At 40.5% G+C, this 17741-nt stretch overlaps 1 protein-coding gene across 1 annotated transcript; it reads left to right on the top strand.

Moving 5' to 3' along the window:
- The first annotated feature begins 10855 nt into the window (after window positions 1-10855).
- tbx16 (T-box transcription factor 16) lies at window positions 10856-17048 on the top strand. Its single transcript, XM_061729827.1, has 9 exons — window positions 10856-10962; window positions 11062-11218; window positions 11743-11845; window positions 12146-12310; window positions 13319-13465; window positions 13563-13633; window positions 13715-13806; window positions 14850-15063; window positions 16448-17048. Exons 1-9 carry the CDS (start codon window positions 10947-10949, stop codon window positions 16881-16883), a joined length of 1401 nt encoding a protein of 466 aa, XP_061585811.1. The 5' UTR covers window positions 10856-10946; the 3' UTR covers window positions 16884-17048.
- The last annotated feature ends 693 nt before the right edge of the window (window positions 17049-17741 follow it).

The following is a 17741-nucleotide window of genomic DNA, read 5'->3' on the forward strand; positions in this document are numbered from 1 at the left end:
TCGCCCCGGGGGCCTTAGTGCCACAGCAGCTCTGAAATGTGCCATTTATCCACTTCACACATCCTTGAACTCCGGCGGTGTAACGGATTCAGCAGGTGGAAGAAGAAAAGCAACCCTACGCCGTCTTTCAGGCCTACCAGCATCATGTTTATGCATCTCCTCCGTGTTGTGTGCTAACGTGTCTCCAGGCTGCAGCTAAACCCGAGTCTGGGCTCGTCTCCGTCTCCAGCATGAACCCGCTCTCTTCCTCTTTCATAGTTTACTCTGAGACGAGATCCGTCTCGTCAGTACGTGGTGTGTTTCAGTGGTGAGACGAGGGTCCGTTTACTTTGTGGCCATCCGTTTTTTGTTCTGAAATGACAAAATAAAAATAGAGAAATAATACAAAATAATCAGTTTCCCATCTTTTGCTTTGATAATAAAAAAACGGAAAACGGATCGTTATCCATTATCCGTTATCCGATTTCATTGATGTGTTTGAAAATCAAAATCGGGAATTAAAACAGCGAGTGGAAAACTCTTTTCTCTATTTCCTATTCGTTTCCAACGGGGGGGCCGTATGTTAGAGTTCAGTACATGTTATTGATTGGACGCTGCTTTTTTTTGGACGCTGCAGCTGAACGGACTGTCACAACATCACTGCAGTTTCATGACGGAGTCAACAAAAGAACCAGAAACAACGTTCTTCATTTATTACTGCGCATGTGCAATCCCCCCATTTGTCCAATCCTTGTTTTCAGTATCCTTGGAAACGAATAGGAAATAGAGAAAAGAGTTTTCCACTCGCTGTTTTAATTCCCGATTTTGATTTTCAAACACATCAATGAAATCGGATAACGGATAATGGATAACGATCCGTTTTCCATTTATTATTATCAAAACAAAAGATGGGAAACGGATTCTTTTGGATTATTTCTCTATTTCTATTTTGTCATGTCAAAACAAAATACAGATGGCGGTGAAGTACACGGACCGATGAGGACGTCTCGGGCCACGGGGCCTCCTAAACCTGTAGCAGATCAGGAATGTTTACACTTTAACATCCGAGATGTTTTTCGGTTTGAACTAAACTTTGTGCTATTTTTGTACTGACTGTTTTTCCTGTCGTCGTTTTTTTTTTTTTTTTTTTCTCTTCCTTGTTCGCGCGTGCATTAGTAGCTAAAAAGAATGATTTCTACCAGAAAATTGTCCTCTCACCAGCACTGATCCGAAGAACACACCGAGGGGCTTTCCACTTCTTAGACGTTTAGCTTTTGTACATATCAATATCCAGAAATCTCTCCACTATGTTTGGCTTTACTTGGGCTGACTATTGAATTTGAGAAATGTATGAGGGTGTAAACGTTGAGGAGATGGGGTCACCCGGCGGCCGCCTCGGCCCAAGTTTCCCTGATTCCAGAAGAACTGAAACGCATCACCGTGACGACTTTCTCATACTGACGCCTTCCTGTCACAACCGTTGCTTAACTCAGAGGAAGACACCAGAATGTTTGTATTTTTTACAGATTGTTTTCTATAAAAAGAAAGATTTGCTGATGTTTTTTGTGGGAAGATAATTTCTTTAAAAGGATGAAAATGACAAAAATCCTAATCTATGACCCTTGATGAAAACGGCTGATTGTATTATATCGTTCTGCTGAACTTCTGCGACGGCACCGCAGCTGAACGGCTCAGCACCCCCTCCTAAAGAAAAGCACAGATGACTGGAGTGGAACATGTTCTCTGTCATGCATTATAGATGTCAAACCAAAAATATATCTGCAAAACACATGCAGTACTTGTTTGTCTTTGCTTCATTTGTTTGTTTTCAGAGTTTTGGCTTCCAACAGTTACAAAGCAGCTGCCATGAACATTATTACATTATTATTCTACCGCCCATGTGCACGTCGTGCACAATATCGACAATATTTATTTACCTGTGAGCAGAATCAAGCAGAATGTATGCAAAGTTGCATGATGGTGGTCATTTTTTGTCCAATGTGGAGAATATTTATTCTTTTTTTATTCTGTTTTATTTGATTTATTCGGTTTTTATTCTTTTCTAAAAGTAAATGATAAAGTAGGTTCTTTTTCTCAGAGTTCTGACCTTTTTTTTAAAGTCTGAGTGAAAAGAAAAGTCAATATTCTGAAAAAAAGTCAGCCCTCCTCGACTGCAACCCCTCGTGGTCCTGATCTTCTCCCTGATAGATTAAAGAAAAACAGTATTTTATGCATATCAGATAAACGTACTGGTTGCTTAAATCAGCAGACTGCAGGAGAAGAGAACCCACGACCCGGTCAATATTATTAGAATAATATTAAAATATTTCCAGAGGGGAAATATGCAAAGGTTTTTAACAAAATGTTCCACCTCCCCGAGCTAATGGTGTTTTAAAGTGAAATGAAATATTTTATAACATGATGTACCTGGGACATTCGGTGAGGAGAAGACAAAACAGAATGATCGTGAACTAACTGGCTTCCAGCTTTAATTTGTCATAAAATGTGATCTGCTCTCCGTCTACATCGCAAAAATATACAAACAGTGATCTTAAACTGATTACACGCAATCATGATCTGTCTTTGTCTTTATTGATCACTCCCATGAAACCGTCACTGTTCTCGGGGGCAAAGTAAGACGTCTAATAGTCATGGACCGGTTTAAAAGGCCTTGCCTTTTAAACGTCCACCTGTCCAGGTGTCCTGAGGAAAGACGTGGATGTTGCGTCCAGATTCATGAGAGAAGAAAAGAATGGAATCACACAAGGATTTCTGCAGAATCTTTTGGTTTGAGACTGCTGTGTTGATTGGTGCTATCTTGTCTTGTGAGCAACAAGACTAGAAAGGCTCTTCAAATAAATGCAGTCCATGTACTAGGAGTTGGTTGGTTGAAGTTGTCCCTCAGACGGACGGTGGTCTCATCTACACCCATCGCTTCTCCCTGAGCAGGAGGCTGAATGCCCTGACGAAGCTCCACAAACCCCCTCCTGGCAGATGATAGGGATGGGAATCGAGAACCGGTTCCCATTGTTTGAATTGGAATCGTTTGCCTTTTTTGCAAACGATTCCCTTATCGATTCCAGTGGGCGCGAATGACGTAGCCATGCATTCGCGCCCAGCAGGAAAACATGGCAACAAAGCGGCATAAACGCTCGAAAGTTTGGTTACATTTTACCAAAGAAGGATGACAACAGGGGGACTTGTTGTTCTCCACAGCTGGAGACACTATAAGTCCAGAAAGATTGCGTATCCTTCCTGAAAAAGCAGATATACTTATTTTTCTGCAAAAGAATTGTTAATTCTTCATAGTTGATGGTTGCAGAATTGCACAATGCACAGTTCCATTGGATTGAGTTGATTGTATTTGTCAGCCACTGACAAATACAGTTTTATTTTTGAGTGCTCAGCTCAGATATCCTTTTAAAGAGGAGAATTTAATTTCTACTAGAGAAGAATATTTATTTTATTATTTTATATTTATTTTCAACACAAATATTTTTTTCTGGGGACCCCCTGGCAAGGTTTGTTCTCCTTTTTTCCAAATGAGAATCGATAAGAGAATCGATAAAGAATCTAATCGTTAAACAGAATCGAAAATAGAATCGGAATTTGAAAACTCTTATCAATTCCCATCCCTACACAATGATGTTAAACAAGCATTAACACATATTCTCAGCCCCTTCCAAACCCACCCTTTGGACATAAGCATTCGATGGAAAAAAAAAATGATAATGCAGAAAAACATACTACAAAGATAATAGAACAAAGGACAAAATAAAACAAAGGCAAAACATAATATCAAAAACTGGACAAGGATAGCTGCACCAAGGTAATCTATGTCAATTTTAAATACATCTTTCAAGTTAGGCCTTAATTTTATCTGCTGCCATAAACCAAAATAAAATATTTAGTTTTGCATTATGGATTCGGGCTGTAGATATTTCCAGGTAGATAATTTCAAGGAAGGTCAGATACCAATGGGAGATGTTAAGTGTGTGTGGTGTGGTGTGTGTGGCAGATCTTCTTTACTGCGGTTGATTCGATTGTTTAGGTTCGCCGTCCTGCTGCGTCGTCCAGCTGCTACGAAGCTTCATCTCGGGGACTTTAGGAAACTTGGGATTTCATTTTCTGTTTCAAATATTTTTTTAATTATTTTTCACAATGAATATAAAAATAATGTTACATTGAGAATGTATATCACGACCATAACAAAAACAAAAAGCAGGGGATTTAATTTTCTACTTTTTGGATGGTGAGGGCTCCATCTCCTGAAACAACAAAACTAAACTCCAGATCATGACGCTACCTCTGCCGTGCTTCACTGCTGGCCAGATGTTTGGATGTTATCTTTTATAAACCCTGCATCAAGGTCAATGTTGTTCACTATTTATATTTGCTCTTTGGCGAACGTCAGACGAACAACAAGCTTTCTTTTTTTTCCTTTGTTGCTGTTTTTAATGCCGCCGGGTCGTCGTCCTGGATGACCTTAACCTCAGACCCGCTCTTCTCAACCGTGGGATTGTTTTCCTCGTTTACTTAACTGACTGCAATTTCCTACCTGTAAACAAGCAGACGCCCAGTAGAAAGATGTGCTGCCATTCTCTGGTATTTTATCAACAAGTACATTTACAGACTTTTCATAAAGTCCTCGGGAAAATGTGTGAAAAAAGACATATGTGTCCTTTAGTGTTTCAGCAGGACTCTAGTGTGTAGGTTGTAAATGTGTTTAATGTAATTTCTATTTATCGTCAGATTCAGACGATTTTATTAATTACCTTTGGAAGGTTGACATATCCATCTCACACACACAACATTGTCATTTACAAATCAAACACCCCAAAAGCCACAAAACACCCATATAAAGATAAAAAGATAAGAAAATTAAAAGTAAAAGGTAAAAACAAAAATAAAAATAGAAAGTGCGGTGCCATAAAAAGAATTATAAGGATAGAAAAAGTGTTGTGTAATATTGCACAAAGCGACAAAACCTTACAGGACTGTCAGAAAATTAGAATATTGTGATAAAGTTCTTTATTTTCTGTAATGCAATTTAAAAAAAAACAAATGTCATACATTCTGGATTCATTACAAATCAACTGAAATATTGCAAGCATTTTATTATTTTAATATTGCTGATTTATGGGTTACAGTTTAAGATTAAGATTCCCAGAATATTCAAATTTTTTGAGATAGGATATTTGAGTTTTCTTAAGCTGTAAGCCATGATCAGCAATATTAAAATAATAAAAGGCTTGCAATATTTCAGTTGATTTGTAATGAATCCAGAATGTATGACATTTTTGTTTTTGTAATTGCATTACAGAAAATCACAATATTCTAATTTTCTGAGACAGTCCTGTAAAGATAAAAAATAAAACTAAAAGGTAAAAACAAAAATAAAAATAGAAAGTGCGGTGCCATAAAAAGAATTATAAGGATAGAAAAAGTGTTGTGTAATATTGCACAAAGCGACAAAACCTTATTGGGAAAGCTGTAAAACGTAGCTCAAGGCCTTTTAAAACACATTTAAGGCTTTCAATGACATTTTTCTTTTTTTTCTACTATTAAGTTTATCTGGAAATTAGTTTTTGATCCTCTTTTACTATTTTCTACATTATTGTACAATTTTTTTCCCACCACAATTGTGCTATTTTCTGTGACTAGATATCAAAAAGTCCTCCATGTTCAAAGAAGAACACGGGATACTAATAGTTTTATCTTGTTGATACATGGTAGTATCTTCACAGCGGAGGCAGCTTTGTTAATCCTCTCCCTCCTGCCTCTCAAACGACGTTCGGGCATCTTCCTCTGGCACTTGTGGAGTTTCCTCGCTGCTGACCTCGCTGCTGCTGAGTTTGTGAGCGGGCCCGTACACTCGAGTGTGAACTCTCCGACGCGAGGGAAGTCATTAGTCTTCATTAGCAACTTCCAGGAGTTTCTTATGGAGTGCTGTGAAGTTGTCATTTGCCCCCTTTGCCAGTAAAACTAGATCTGAAGTTTGTTTTCTTATGTGGGGGGCCAAATGTGCCTCCCCCGGCCCGGAGTCTGAGCACACTCTGGAGGAAAAGAGTTGTCATTATTTATTGTCATTATACTGGTACAATGAAAATTAGGCAGCAGCTCCGTCAAAGTGCACACATGAAACAACAAAACAGGAAACATAAATATATATATACACTATAAAAAAGAGTGAATGGAGGATAAAAATGTACATGAATGGGTGGAGGAATATTGCACTTGAATGGATGGAAAAATAATAATATTGCACTTGAAAGGATGGAAGAGTATTGCACAGAGATAGTAGGCAATATTGGAACATTATGGATAGAAAATAGAAAATATTGCACAGTATGAGGTAGTTTATTGGTTGAGAAAGTTCACGGCTTTGGGGAAGAAGCTGTCCCTGAGTCTGATGTTGATAACCGATACATTAAAATGATGCATGAGTTTTTTCAGCTGCATCCTTCCGCACTGAGACATTATTTGGGCTTAAATAATTGTCTGCTTAAATAATGCACATAAAGTGAAACCACGATCCGCCTGTTGCCAGGTACAGGCATTTCTGCAGCATGCTGTTTCTTTCCACGGCCCCTCTACCTCTGCAAACCTCTCAAAGTGGCCATTTAAGCATCAAAAGGGATTGCTGCATGGCTAATGTGAGCGAAAGGTGTGAGATTTCTCGTCAGTCCCCTCCAGGGGATCTTTATGGGGCTGCCGGAGAGCCGTCTGATCCCTGGGCCCTGGCTGTATATTGGCAGCTGTTAACTGTTGAGCACTCGGGGATCTGCGCAGTTAAAGCAAATGGCCAAAGGTTGACACCTGGGAGGTAGAGTGCTGCTGCCGCTGCTGCCGCTGCTGCTGCAGGAGGAGGCCTGCAGAGGAAAACCACCGTGGAATCAGACATGAAGCGTGGAGAAACGCTGTGAAGGGAAGACACTGGTTGTTTAACACGACTTAGCTCTAAAACTCCCGTGATGATTCCTTTCAGTGTTTCTGAGGCTTAAATAAGATGCGGCTTGCTGCAGCCTCTTATCGCTCCTCTCCAGACAACCTCCCCGGTTTGTCGGCCGCTCTACGTCTCCCTGGGGCCGGTTCTGTTACATAAAGCTCTCTGTCCTGGGCTCGGTGCCCGGGCCGTACACCGGGACCTTCCCGGGTCGCGCCTGTCACCTTCAGTCCCAGAAGTGTCTAGTAACGGAGTACAAATACTTAGTTACCTTACTTAAGTAGAAATTTTGGTTATCTATACTTCACTGGACAACTTTTTACTTTTACTCCTGACATTTTCACGCAATTATCTATTTATCAATAAAATCAACTCTCTTAAACAATAAATACTTCCCATACGGTCTTCCAATTTAACAAGGTGTACCCAATCTTATCATTTTTATTGATTTTTATTTAATGTTTCTGTATCTAGTTATACTGTTTTTCCCCCCCTCATTGTTATAAATTGTATCTGCTTTCCAACACTCTGGATGTATTGGAAAAAGCCACTTCTCAAGCCCCTGGAGGGTTTTTAGGCTTTCTCCTTCACATTTCTTTCTACTTTTATATTGTGTTACAAATGTTTTTTACATGTGAAAACAAAAACAAAAAAATAAATAAAAAAATCTGTACTTTTTACTCCTTACATTTTAAAAACAGCCTTGTTACTCTATTTCATTTCGGCCTTTAAATAAAAACTATCCAGTTAAATTGCTCCATCCGGATAGAGTGAATTTGGTTGTGGTTGTTTCAGATGTTCTTGTCCAGTTTTGTTCTTACATCCGTTCCCTCAGATTCCTGCAACTAAACTTGGATGTACATTCCAATAAAGGTTAGGATAAATGATAACATGCCTCTGAAGTTTGACTTTTTGCACCATTACAATACTTATAGGCAACTAGTCATCATATCTCCTGCTCTCTGAAACACATGTTAATGCTCAATAGTACACATATATGCTTATTTAATATATTTGCATTCATCTTTAATGGCTTTTGTCCTTAATGGCTTTTTCCCCCTTACATTACTTTTACTTTTATACTTTAAGTAGTTTTGAAACCAGTACTTTTATACTTTTACTTGAGTAAAAAACTTGAGTTGATACTTCAACTTCTACAGGAGTATTTTTAAACTCTAGTATCTATACTTCTACCTGAGTAATGAATGTGAATACTGAAGACACCTCTGTACATAATGAGATTGACACTGTCGCCGCTGAAACGTACACCTCTGCTCCGACACGGCCGGGGACTCGGCTGCAAGCGACCTTACGAGAACTTAGCTCTTTAATTTCTCTCCCCTCAACGCCCAAAACGCCCTGCAGCTCCCCTGACCTGTGATGGATCCCCACATAGCTGAGGGAAATGTGAGCAGAGCCACACCGAACCTGCGACTAATAACTCCCTGGCAACAGCTGGTTTCACATCAGGATGATAAAGACACATCCACAGTTCATCAAGGCCAATGTTGTTGCCGTCGGGCCCCACTGAAGGCAGAGCGAAGGCAGAGTGCATCTTTAAGAGCGCCGTTAAGAGCTGAACGCTATCCTTTTTATTTAAAATCGATTCCTGGACAAAGCTCGTCAATATATTCGCAGGAAAAACACTTCTTGTTCCTCTTTATGCACATTTAACTGTCTCTGTTTCTGATCCCGCGCTGCTCTCCATACAGTTACGTGGGTGTAAAAGCGAGCGCGGCGCCTACAGAAGCCATTGTATGCAGACGGAAGCCAGAAACCTGCATGGAAGTGGAAGTGGTGTTTCTCTGCTAGAAGAAGATGAATGAGCCGTGACACCCGGCTGAATTCAAATGTTCACGTCAAAAGAAGACGAAGGGGTCGTGTTTTGATTCCGACCTGGACGGCGGGGAGGAAAGCAGGGGGGTTGGGTTTGGCAAGGTCTGGCAGCCGCCACACCTTTGCTTCAAGGGTTAAATGTAAATGTTTGTTTTTTTAAATACATTTATGGAATAACTACAAATGCAAATAAGAACAACATGACCGATTTCACTAGTTATTATACACTGCAAAAACTCAAAATCTTAACAAGAATATTTGTCTTATTTCTAGTTAAAATGTCTCATTTTTAGTCTCATTTCTTTTTTTTCTTTTTTTTAAATCTCATTACATTTAAGACAAGACTCAAAAACAACCATTTTCACCTGTTTCAAGTAGATTTTCACTTAAAATAAGTAGAAAAATCTGCCAATGGAACAAGATTGTTTTGCTTGTAATGAGAAGATACATTTTTTTTTACTGCTATTTCAACATTTAGAGTCATCACCAAAAAAATAAAACAAGAAAAATAACTTATTTGACAATTTTCACCTGTTTCAAGTACATTTTCACTTGAAATAAGTAGGAAAATCTGCCATTGGGACAAGATTTATCTTCTCATTACAAGCAAAAAAAATCTTGTTCCACTGGCAGATTTTTCTACTTATTTCAAGTGAAAATTTACTTGAAACAGGTAAAAATTGTTGTTTTTTCCAGTGATGAGTCTTGTTTTAAGTGTAATGAGATTTTTTTTACTAAAATGAGACATTTTAACTAGAAATAAGACAAATATTCTTCCATTGGCAGATTTTTCTACTTATTTCAAGTGAAAATTTACTTGAAACAGGTGAAAATGGTCAAATAACAAGTTATTATTCTGGTAATGACTGTTGTTTTAAGTGTAATGAGATTTTTTGACTAAAAATTAGACATTTTAACTAGAAATAAGACAAATATTCCTGGTAAGATTTTGAGTTTTTGCAGTGAGCGAGACTGCATTTGAAAAAGTTCCAATTTTCTTGACCACACAGATAAGCTACATAGACTTCTGTGATGAGTATTTGCTGGACGTGTTGATTGATACTCTAGTTAAGTTCTGTGACTCGTAACCTTGCCATACCTTAGCTTTGACTGAATTGACGCCACTGGAGAAAAGGCCGAGCTGTTTATTCTCCGACCCCTCCTTCCCCACTCGTGGCCGACTTGGGCTTTTGGTGCTAACTGGCCGTTAACTCCCTGCCCACACGCGGGGCTTTCTCCACATGTAGAAACCAGCTTCTTCAAGGGAAACCGGCCTAATGAGATTATCTACGAGAGCACGGGCCTGTCTAGACATCCTAATACACAAACCGCCACCTCCACAGCGCTGCGGTCATCTCTCCCTCCCTCCTGCTCCTCCAGGGGCTCACAAAATGCCCTCAGGTGAAGCTACCTGAAGAAACACCATTATGGTTTTACACCCGCTTTCCCACCCACTCTGTAATTTGACGGAAAAGTCAAGAGGGCAGAAAAGTGCGAGTGTGATCCCTCTCCGATTGTGAAACTCGAAACCCCTTCCGTATAAATGTGTATCAGTCTGAGCGTGACCTCAAACACGCCTTTTAAATCCACCCATTTCTCCACAAATGTGCCAAATAAATTAAACCGGGTGCTCAACACACGGCACAAACACACTAAGTGGTGTTTTAGTGCGTGATTACGTGTGTGTCAATGATTCTGGTGCCGCTGCAAAGATCTGATCTGCTGTTGATCTGCAGCAGGGAAGTCCATCCATATTTGTTTTAAAGTCCCTTAGCAGTTAATAAAGATGCATTTCCTCCGTCCCCCTTCCTGTGGGGACGGTATCAAGGCTCTGCTAAGTCTCTTTGATTTCCAGCCCCCTCCAATCACAGAGGAACACTGACTCATCATTGTGCCACTTCAAAGCCTGGGAATGGCCCTGCAGGCCCCACCTACTGCAGGGTTCCCCTTAAAACCCCTGCTCGTCCAGTCCTGCAGCAGCATCTCTCAAATGAAACATCACCCCCAGCAGGACTGAGCTGTCTGACCTCTGGGAGCACCGGGATTTATTCATTTCTCCCCAAACTCATGCGGCAGGACGCTTGGGCGTGGAGCTGGTTTCGGCATTTTGGGAAACAGTTGGGTCGCGTAAAAAGCTTTTCATGTGAGAACCTTTTCTTTTCTTGTGCTGAGCCTTAAAAAAAAGATGCAGTCCATCCGAGGTGAGTGCCCGCCCCGCCTGCACTGCAGGCTTTTTTTTGCAGAAAGTTTTCCTGACGAGATGCGTCTCGTCTTCACGGCTTTGACTCTGTTTTTTGTAGACTTGAAGGCCAACTTCAGCGGCCCCCCTCCCACCTCCATGGCTGCCAACCCCGATGCCTATCTCCAGGGCAACATCAGGATGACTCTGGACGACAACGAGCTCTGGAGGAGTTTCCACGGCATTGGGACAGAGATGATTATCACAAAGCCAGGCAGGTGAGGCATCGAAAAGGGGAGATGAAATGTTTTAATGTTTGGAATAATGTTTGGGTAGGGCTGGGCGATTTTGGACAAAAATAAAATCCCGATTTTTTTTTCTCTGAAAACCCGATTTTCGATTTCGATTTTTTTGGTAAAACTACAAAAGACAATGGTAAATAAATGGTTTCAAATATTTTAATCTTTTATTTTTAAAGAAAAATAGCAAACACATTTCCCTATTGGGAATGAAGTGCAATTGAAAGATACTGTAAATCCTCCTTGAGTTTAGTAAAGTGACAACATTTACAATTTTCTTGAGCAAACAAAGATGACTAGACGAGCTCTGTCTGTAATGCAGCCAGCTGCAAAAAAGGAAAATCGATTTTCCGATTTTCCTTTTTTAACATCGATTGTGATTAATAAATCCGATTTAGCTTTAAAATTGATTAATCGCACAGCCCTAGAAAGCGGTGCCTTCTGCTAGTGCTGCTGTTTCTGCTGCTGTTTCTCCTCACTTATGTCCTCCTTCTGTTGTCCAGGAGGATGTTTCCGCACTGCAAGATCAGTCTATCTGGTCTCATTCCCTGCGCCAAGTACATCTTACTGGTGGACATGGTCCCCGAGGACGGTTTCAGGTACAAGGTAAGGCTTGTAATAGTGAGAAAAAGTTCCTGGTTCTGCTTATGCACCTGGGATGAAGCTCCGCTTCAGTGGTTTCCAGTATCATCACCCCCCTCTCCTCCTGACATTGTACATCAAAGGGTGCTATCTCTTCCTGTTTTTCTATCTCCTGCTGAGTGCTCACTGTACTACCCCCTGTCTCTGTGGGTGGTATCGGCCGGCTCCTCAGCTCTCTCGTGGGAAGTTAAGGAAGATTATATGCTTTTTTTTCCCTGTAAGTCACATTTTGGGTCTGACTCGTTATCTTCCTCTTACCTACAGTGGAATAAAGAGAAATGGGAGGTGGCGGGAAAAGCGGAGCCTCAGCCTCCCTGCAGGACGTATCTCCACCCGGACTCTCCCGCCCCGGGGAGTCACTGGATGAAGCAATCCATCTCCTTCCTCAAGCTCAAGCTCACCAACAACACGCTGGATCAGCACGGCCACGTGAGTATCCAGGAAAACCTCTCCCTGACGCTCAGTGGTGGGTAGAGGAGCCAAATATGTACTCAAGTAAAAGTACTGTTACTTCAGAATAATATGACTCAAGTAGAAGTAAAAAGTAAAAAAGTACTTAGTGAAAAAACTACGTAACTAAGTAACGTCTGATTTATTTTTTTAACACAACCATTCAAACAGAGAAAAAGTACAAAATAATCATCTTCAGGCAAATTAAATCAATAAAATAATAAAATTTATTAAAATTAATAAAAAATAAAAAATAGCTTAAATTAAAATAATCTTAAAGTAAATGCATGTAATTTAATAAATAATAACAGAATAAAAAAATAAATTAAGCACAAGTAGCACAAAATTTCAAGCCTTTGTACTTTTCTTTTTTAACCAGGCAGAACTAGAACAAAAGTACAGACAAAAGTACAAAATAATCATCTTCAGGCAAATTAAATCAATAAAATAATAAAATAAATTAAAATGAATAAAAAAATAGCTTAAATTAAAATAAGCTTAAAGTAAATTCAAGTACTTTAATAAATAATATAATAAATTAAGCACAAGTAGCACAAAATGTCATGCCTTTGTACTATTTTTTAACCAGGCAGAACTAGAACAATCCCATGAACTCATAGAAACTCTGTGTGTGTTTGAGTCTGTGTAAATGTGACAAAACATGCAAAAACAAACATTTTTCCCAAAGAATCACCCAGTGATGTCATGAGATTGATGCGTACGCGGATAAAAGAGATAAAAGAAAAGTAACAGCTCAACGTAGCCTAATGTAGCGGAGTAAGAGGAACAGTTTCTTCTTCACAAATCTACTCAAGTAAAAGTAAAAAGCATAGTGATTCAAAACTACTCCTAAAAGTACAAAACTTCCCAAAACGTACTCAAGTAAATGTAACGGAGTAAATGTAACTCGTTACTACCCACCTCTGCTGACGCTGCAGACTGAGGTGAATGCTTGTGAAATTGAAGCATGTCTTCTTCTTTCTGCAGATCATTCTGCACTCCATGCATCGCTACCACCCGCGCTTCCACGTGGTGCAGGCCGACGACCTGTTCAGCGTCCGCTGGAGCGTCTTCCAGACCTTCACCTTCCCCGAGACGTCCTTCACCGCCGTCACGGCCTACCAGAACACCAAGGTGAGGCCCAGTCGCCGCTAAAGCCGCCGCCGTACGGCCCCCTGGTCTGGTGAGGTCGTCACACAGATCTGACGAGTTTTTAAATCTCCCCACACAGATCACAAAGCTGAAGATCGACCACAACCCATTTGCGAAGGGCTTCAGGGACGAGGGCACGAGCAAGAAGAGGTGACTTTCCTGCACGAGTAAAAATAAACGGATCCCACTGCGACGTCACAGTACTGATGTTGTTTCTGTGATTGTCCTCAGCAGACGTGCCAGCAAGAACCCAGCGTCCCTGGAGAAGAGAGCCAAGACGTCAGATCTCCTCAACGACGACTCCAAAGAGGAACATTCACCAGGTACAGGCTCCTCCAGAAACCGTCCACGGGCGGTAGGGGTGGGCGATATTTTACAGTTCACGATAAACCGGCAAAAAAATTCCTCACGATAAGAATTTGTCATTTCACGGTAAAAACGATAAATTCCCGTTGATGACGTTTTTGTGTAAAGCTGATTTATGGTTCTGTGTTAAATTCACACACAACGTACGTGAAGGAAGGAAGGAAGGAAGGAAGGAAGGAAGGAAGGAAGGAAGGAAGGAAGGAAGGAAGGAAGGAAGGAAGGAAGGAAGGAAGGAAGGAAGGAAGGAAGGAAGGAAGGAAGGAAGGAAGGAAGGAAGGAAGGAAGGAAGGGAAAAAAGAAGGAAGGAAGGAAGGAAGGAAGGAAGGAAGGAAGGAAGGGAAAAAAGAAGGAAGGAAGGAAGGAAGGAAGGAAGGAAGGAAGGAAGGAAGGAAGGGAAAAAAGAAGGAAGGAAGGAAGGGAAAAAAGAAGGAAGGAAGGAAGGAAGGAAGGAAGGAAGGAAGGAAGGAAGGAAGGAAGGAAGGAAGGAAGGAAGGAAGGAAGGAAGGAAGGAAGGAAGGAAGGAAACGAGGAAAGGAGGAAGGAAGGGGGAAAAGAGGAAAGGAAGAAGGAAGGGAAAAAGGAAGGAAGGAAGGAAATGAGCCTGAAAGAAAGAAAGAAAGAAAGAAAGAAAGAAAGAAAGAAAGAAAGAAAGAAAGAAAGAAAGAAAGAAAGAAAGAAAGAAAGAAAGAAAGAAAGAAAGAAAGAAAGAAAGAAAGAAAGAAAGAAAGAAAGAAAGAAAGAAAGAAAGAAAGAAAAGGATAAATTCCCGTTGATGATGTTTTTGTGTAACAAACATGGCGGATCTGAGAGCGAGATAGATTTATAGTTACAAAGGTGGAGTTGAATTGGTATTTTTTTATCGTCATTTTTATCATTATCGGGATAAATGCCAGAAATTATCGTGATACATTTTTTAGTCCATACCGCCCATCCCTAGCGGGCGGGCGTTAGTCTCCTGGTGTCTTTATCCTTGTGCGCTGACGGACTTGAGCTTTTCCAGACTTCTGCCAGTCAACGTTTGACGGCTACGAGGGAGATGATGGAGAGCTGCCCAGGAGGAAAGAAGAGGACGCCGTCAAAGACGAGCGTTTCTCTCCGTGGGGCGCGGAGAGGGAGCCGAGCGCGAGGACGGACTCCCCCGCCGCCGTGGACACGAGAGACCTGTACAACGCAGAGCAGCTGGTTCCTGCTCCGGCCTCCTACCAGCCCTACAGGTACAGTATTCATTTCTCAGGTAGAAGTATAAATACTAGAGTTTAAAAATACTCCTGTAGAAGTTGAAGTATCAACTCACGTTTTTTACTCAAGTAAAAGTATAAAAGTACTGGTTTCAAAACTACTTAAAGTATAAAAGTAAAAGTAATGTAAGGGGGAAAAAGCCATTAAGGACAAAAGCCATTGAAAATGAATGCATCTTAGTATAATGCAAATATATTAAAGAACCATATATGTGTACTATTGAGCATTAACATGTGTTTCAGAGAGCAGGAGATATGATGACTAGTTGCCTATAAGTATTGTAATGGTGCAAAAAGTCAAACTTCAGAGGCATGTTATCATTTATCCTAACCTTTATTGGAATGTACATCCAAGTTTAGTTGCAGGAATCTGAGGGAACGGATGTAAGAACAAAACTGGACAAGAACATCTGAAACAACCACAACCAAATTCACTCTATCTGGATGGAGCAATTTAACTGGATAGTTTTTTTTTTAAGGCCGAAATGAAATAGAGTAACGAGGCTGTTTTTAAAATGTAAGGAGTAAAAAGTACAGATAATTGTGTGAAAATGTAAGGAGTAAAAGTAAAAAGTCGTCTGAAAAATAATTACTCCAGTGAAGTATAGATAACCAAAATTTCTACTTAAGTAAGATAACAAAGTATTTGTATTTCGTTACTTGACACCTCTGGAGCCGGTGGATTTAAGCTAGGGCTGGGCGATATGGAGCAAAAGTCATATCTTGATATTTTCTAGCTGAATGGCGATACTCGATATATATCGATATTTTTTCTGTGCCATAATTGGGGTTTCCCCCAAAGCATTATAGCATAGCATCTCTGTTAGCTTCATTTTTTCTGAGGCAAACCCTTAAAAAAACAGTCAGTTTTGATACAAAGCCTCGTGCCAAATGTCACACAGGTACCTTTATTAACAGAGGTCTGCACAATATCAAAATGTATAAAACAAATGAAATAAAAATAAACTGCCTGCATATATTGAATAAAAATGCTTCTTGAATAAAATAAAACAAATATCCCTTTCCTGCATAACAATTAAATTAAAATACACTGTGCAATTAATACAATGTAGACAGTAACAGGCAGACTTTTCCACTGAGGTTGACAGTTGTGCAAATAACAAAACATTTGTGCAAATCTCAAATAAAACATTCAAGTCAATTTGTCGCAAAATAAGCTATATCAAAATCATATATATATATATTTTTTAATCGATATAAACGATATTGTCTCGTACCATATCGCGTTTGAAAATATATCGATATATATTAAAATCTCGATATATCGCCCAGCCCTAGTTTAAGCAGCACTAAAGTTTGAGTGAACACGTCTTTGACCCCTTTATTTCCTGCTCTCCAGGGTTCACGGGTACGGGAAGTCCCCGTCCCCGTCCTCCAGCAGCGCCGGCGGGACCGGGGGGTCGGGGCGCAGCAGCTTCGAGTCCCGGGTCCCCGACGTGGCCACGGTCCCCGACCACGAGTCCACCAAGTCGCGCAGCAACGAGGCCGCCCTCCCCCACGGCGGGCTGCCCCCCCCGGGCCCCCAGGACTACACGGGGGTTCTCAACATGAGCATGGCCCAGGCCGGCAAGCCCGGGGTCATCGGCCACCACATCTACGGCCCCTACGGAGCAGAGCAGCCCCTGGGCCAGTGGAGCGGGCCCGGGCCGGCCCAGTACCCGCCGCCCCACCACCTCACCCACGACTACACCTCACAGGCCGTGCACCACGGATATCACCATGGCAACGTGGCCGAGTGGAGCCAGTACCCGCTGTTCTCCTACTCCTGCTGGTGACGGGCCGGTGGTGACGGGCCGGTGCACCGACAGACAGGGGCGTCAATTGGGTATGGCAAGGTCTGGCAGCCGCCACACCTTTGCTTCAAGGGTTAAATGTAAATGTTTGTTTTTTTAAATACATTTATGGAATAACTACAAATGCAAATAAGAACAACATGATCGATTTCACTAGTTATTATACACTGCAAAAACTCAAAATCTTAACAACAATATTTGTCTTATTTCTAGTTAAAATGTCTCATTTTTAGTCAAAAAATCTCATTACCAGAAAAAATAACTTGTTATTTGACCATTTTCACCTGTTTCAAGTAAATTTTCACTTGAAATAAGTAGAAAAATCTGCCAGTGGGACAAGATTTATCTTCTCATTACAAGCAAAACGATCTTGTTCCATTGGCAGATTTTTCTACTGATTTTAAGTGAAAATCTACTTGAAACAGGTGAAAATGGTTGTTTTTTAGTCTTGTCTTAAATGTAATGAGATTAAAAAAAAAAAAAAAAAAAAATTAGACTAAAAATTAGACATTTTAACTAGAAATAAGACAAATATTCTTGTTAAGATTTTGAGTTTTTGCAGTGTGGGCCGGTGTACCGACAGAGACGCCAGCGCCGCGGCCAGGGGCGTCAATTGGGTATGGCAAGGTACGGCAGCCGCCACACCTTTGCTTCAAGGGTTAAATGTAAATTTTTGTTTTTTTAAATACATTTATGGAATAACTAAAAATGCAAATAAGAACAACATGATCGATTTCACTAGTTATTATACACTGCAAAAACTCAAAATCTTAAGAATATTTGTCTTATTTCTAGCTAAAATGTCAAATTTTTAGTCTCTTTTTTTTTTATCTCATTACA

This window comes from Cololabis saira, chromosome 9 (assembly GCF_033807715.1).
Source record: "Cololabis saira isolate AMF1-May2022 chromosome 9, fColSai1.1, whole genome shotgun sequence".
Taxonomy (NCBI): Eukaryota; Metazoa; Chordata; class Actinopteri; order Beloniformes; family Belonidae; genus Cololabis; species Cololabis saira.

Bases quoted from the DNA above. Each gene is read 5' to 3' on its own strand.
- tbx16 (XM_061729827.1), top strand. The intron at 11,846-12,145 runs GTAAGGCTTGTA...TCTTACCTACAG, and splicing joins AGGACGGTTTCAGGTACAAG to TGGAATAAAGAGAAATGGGA. The intron at 13,466-13,562 runs GTGAGGCCCAGT...CTCCCCACACAG, and splicing joins CGGCCTACCAGAACACCAAG to ATCACAAAGCTGAAGATCGA.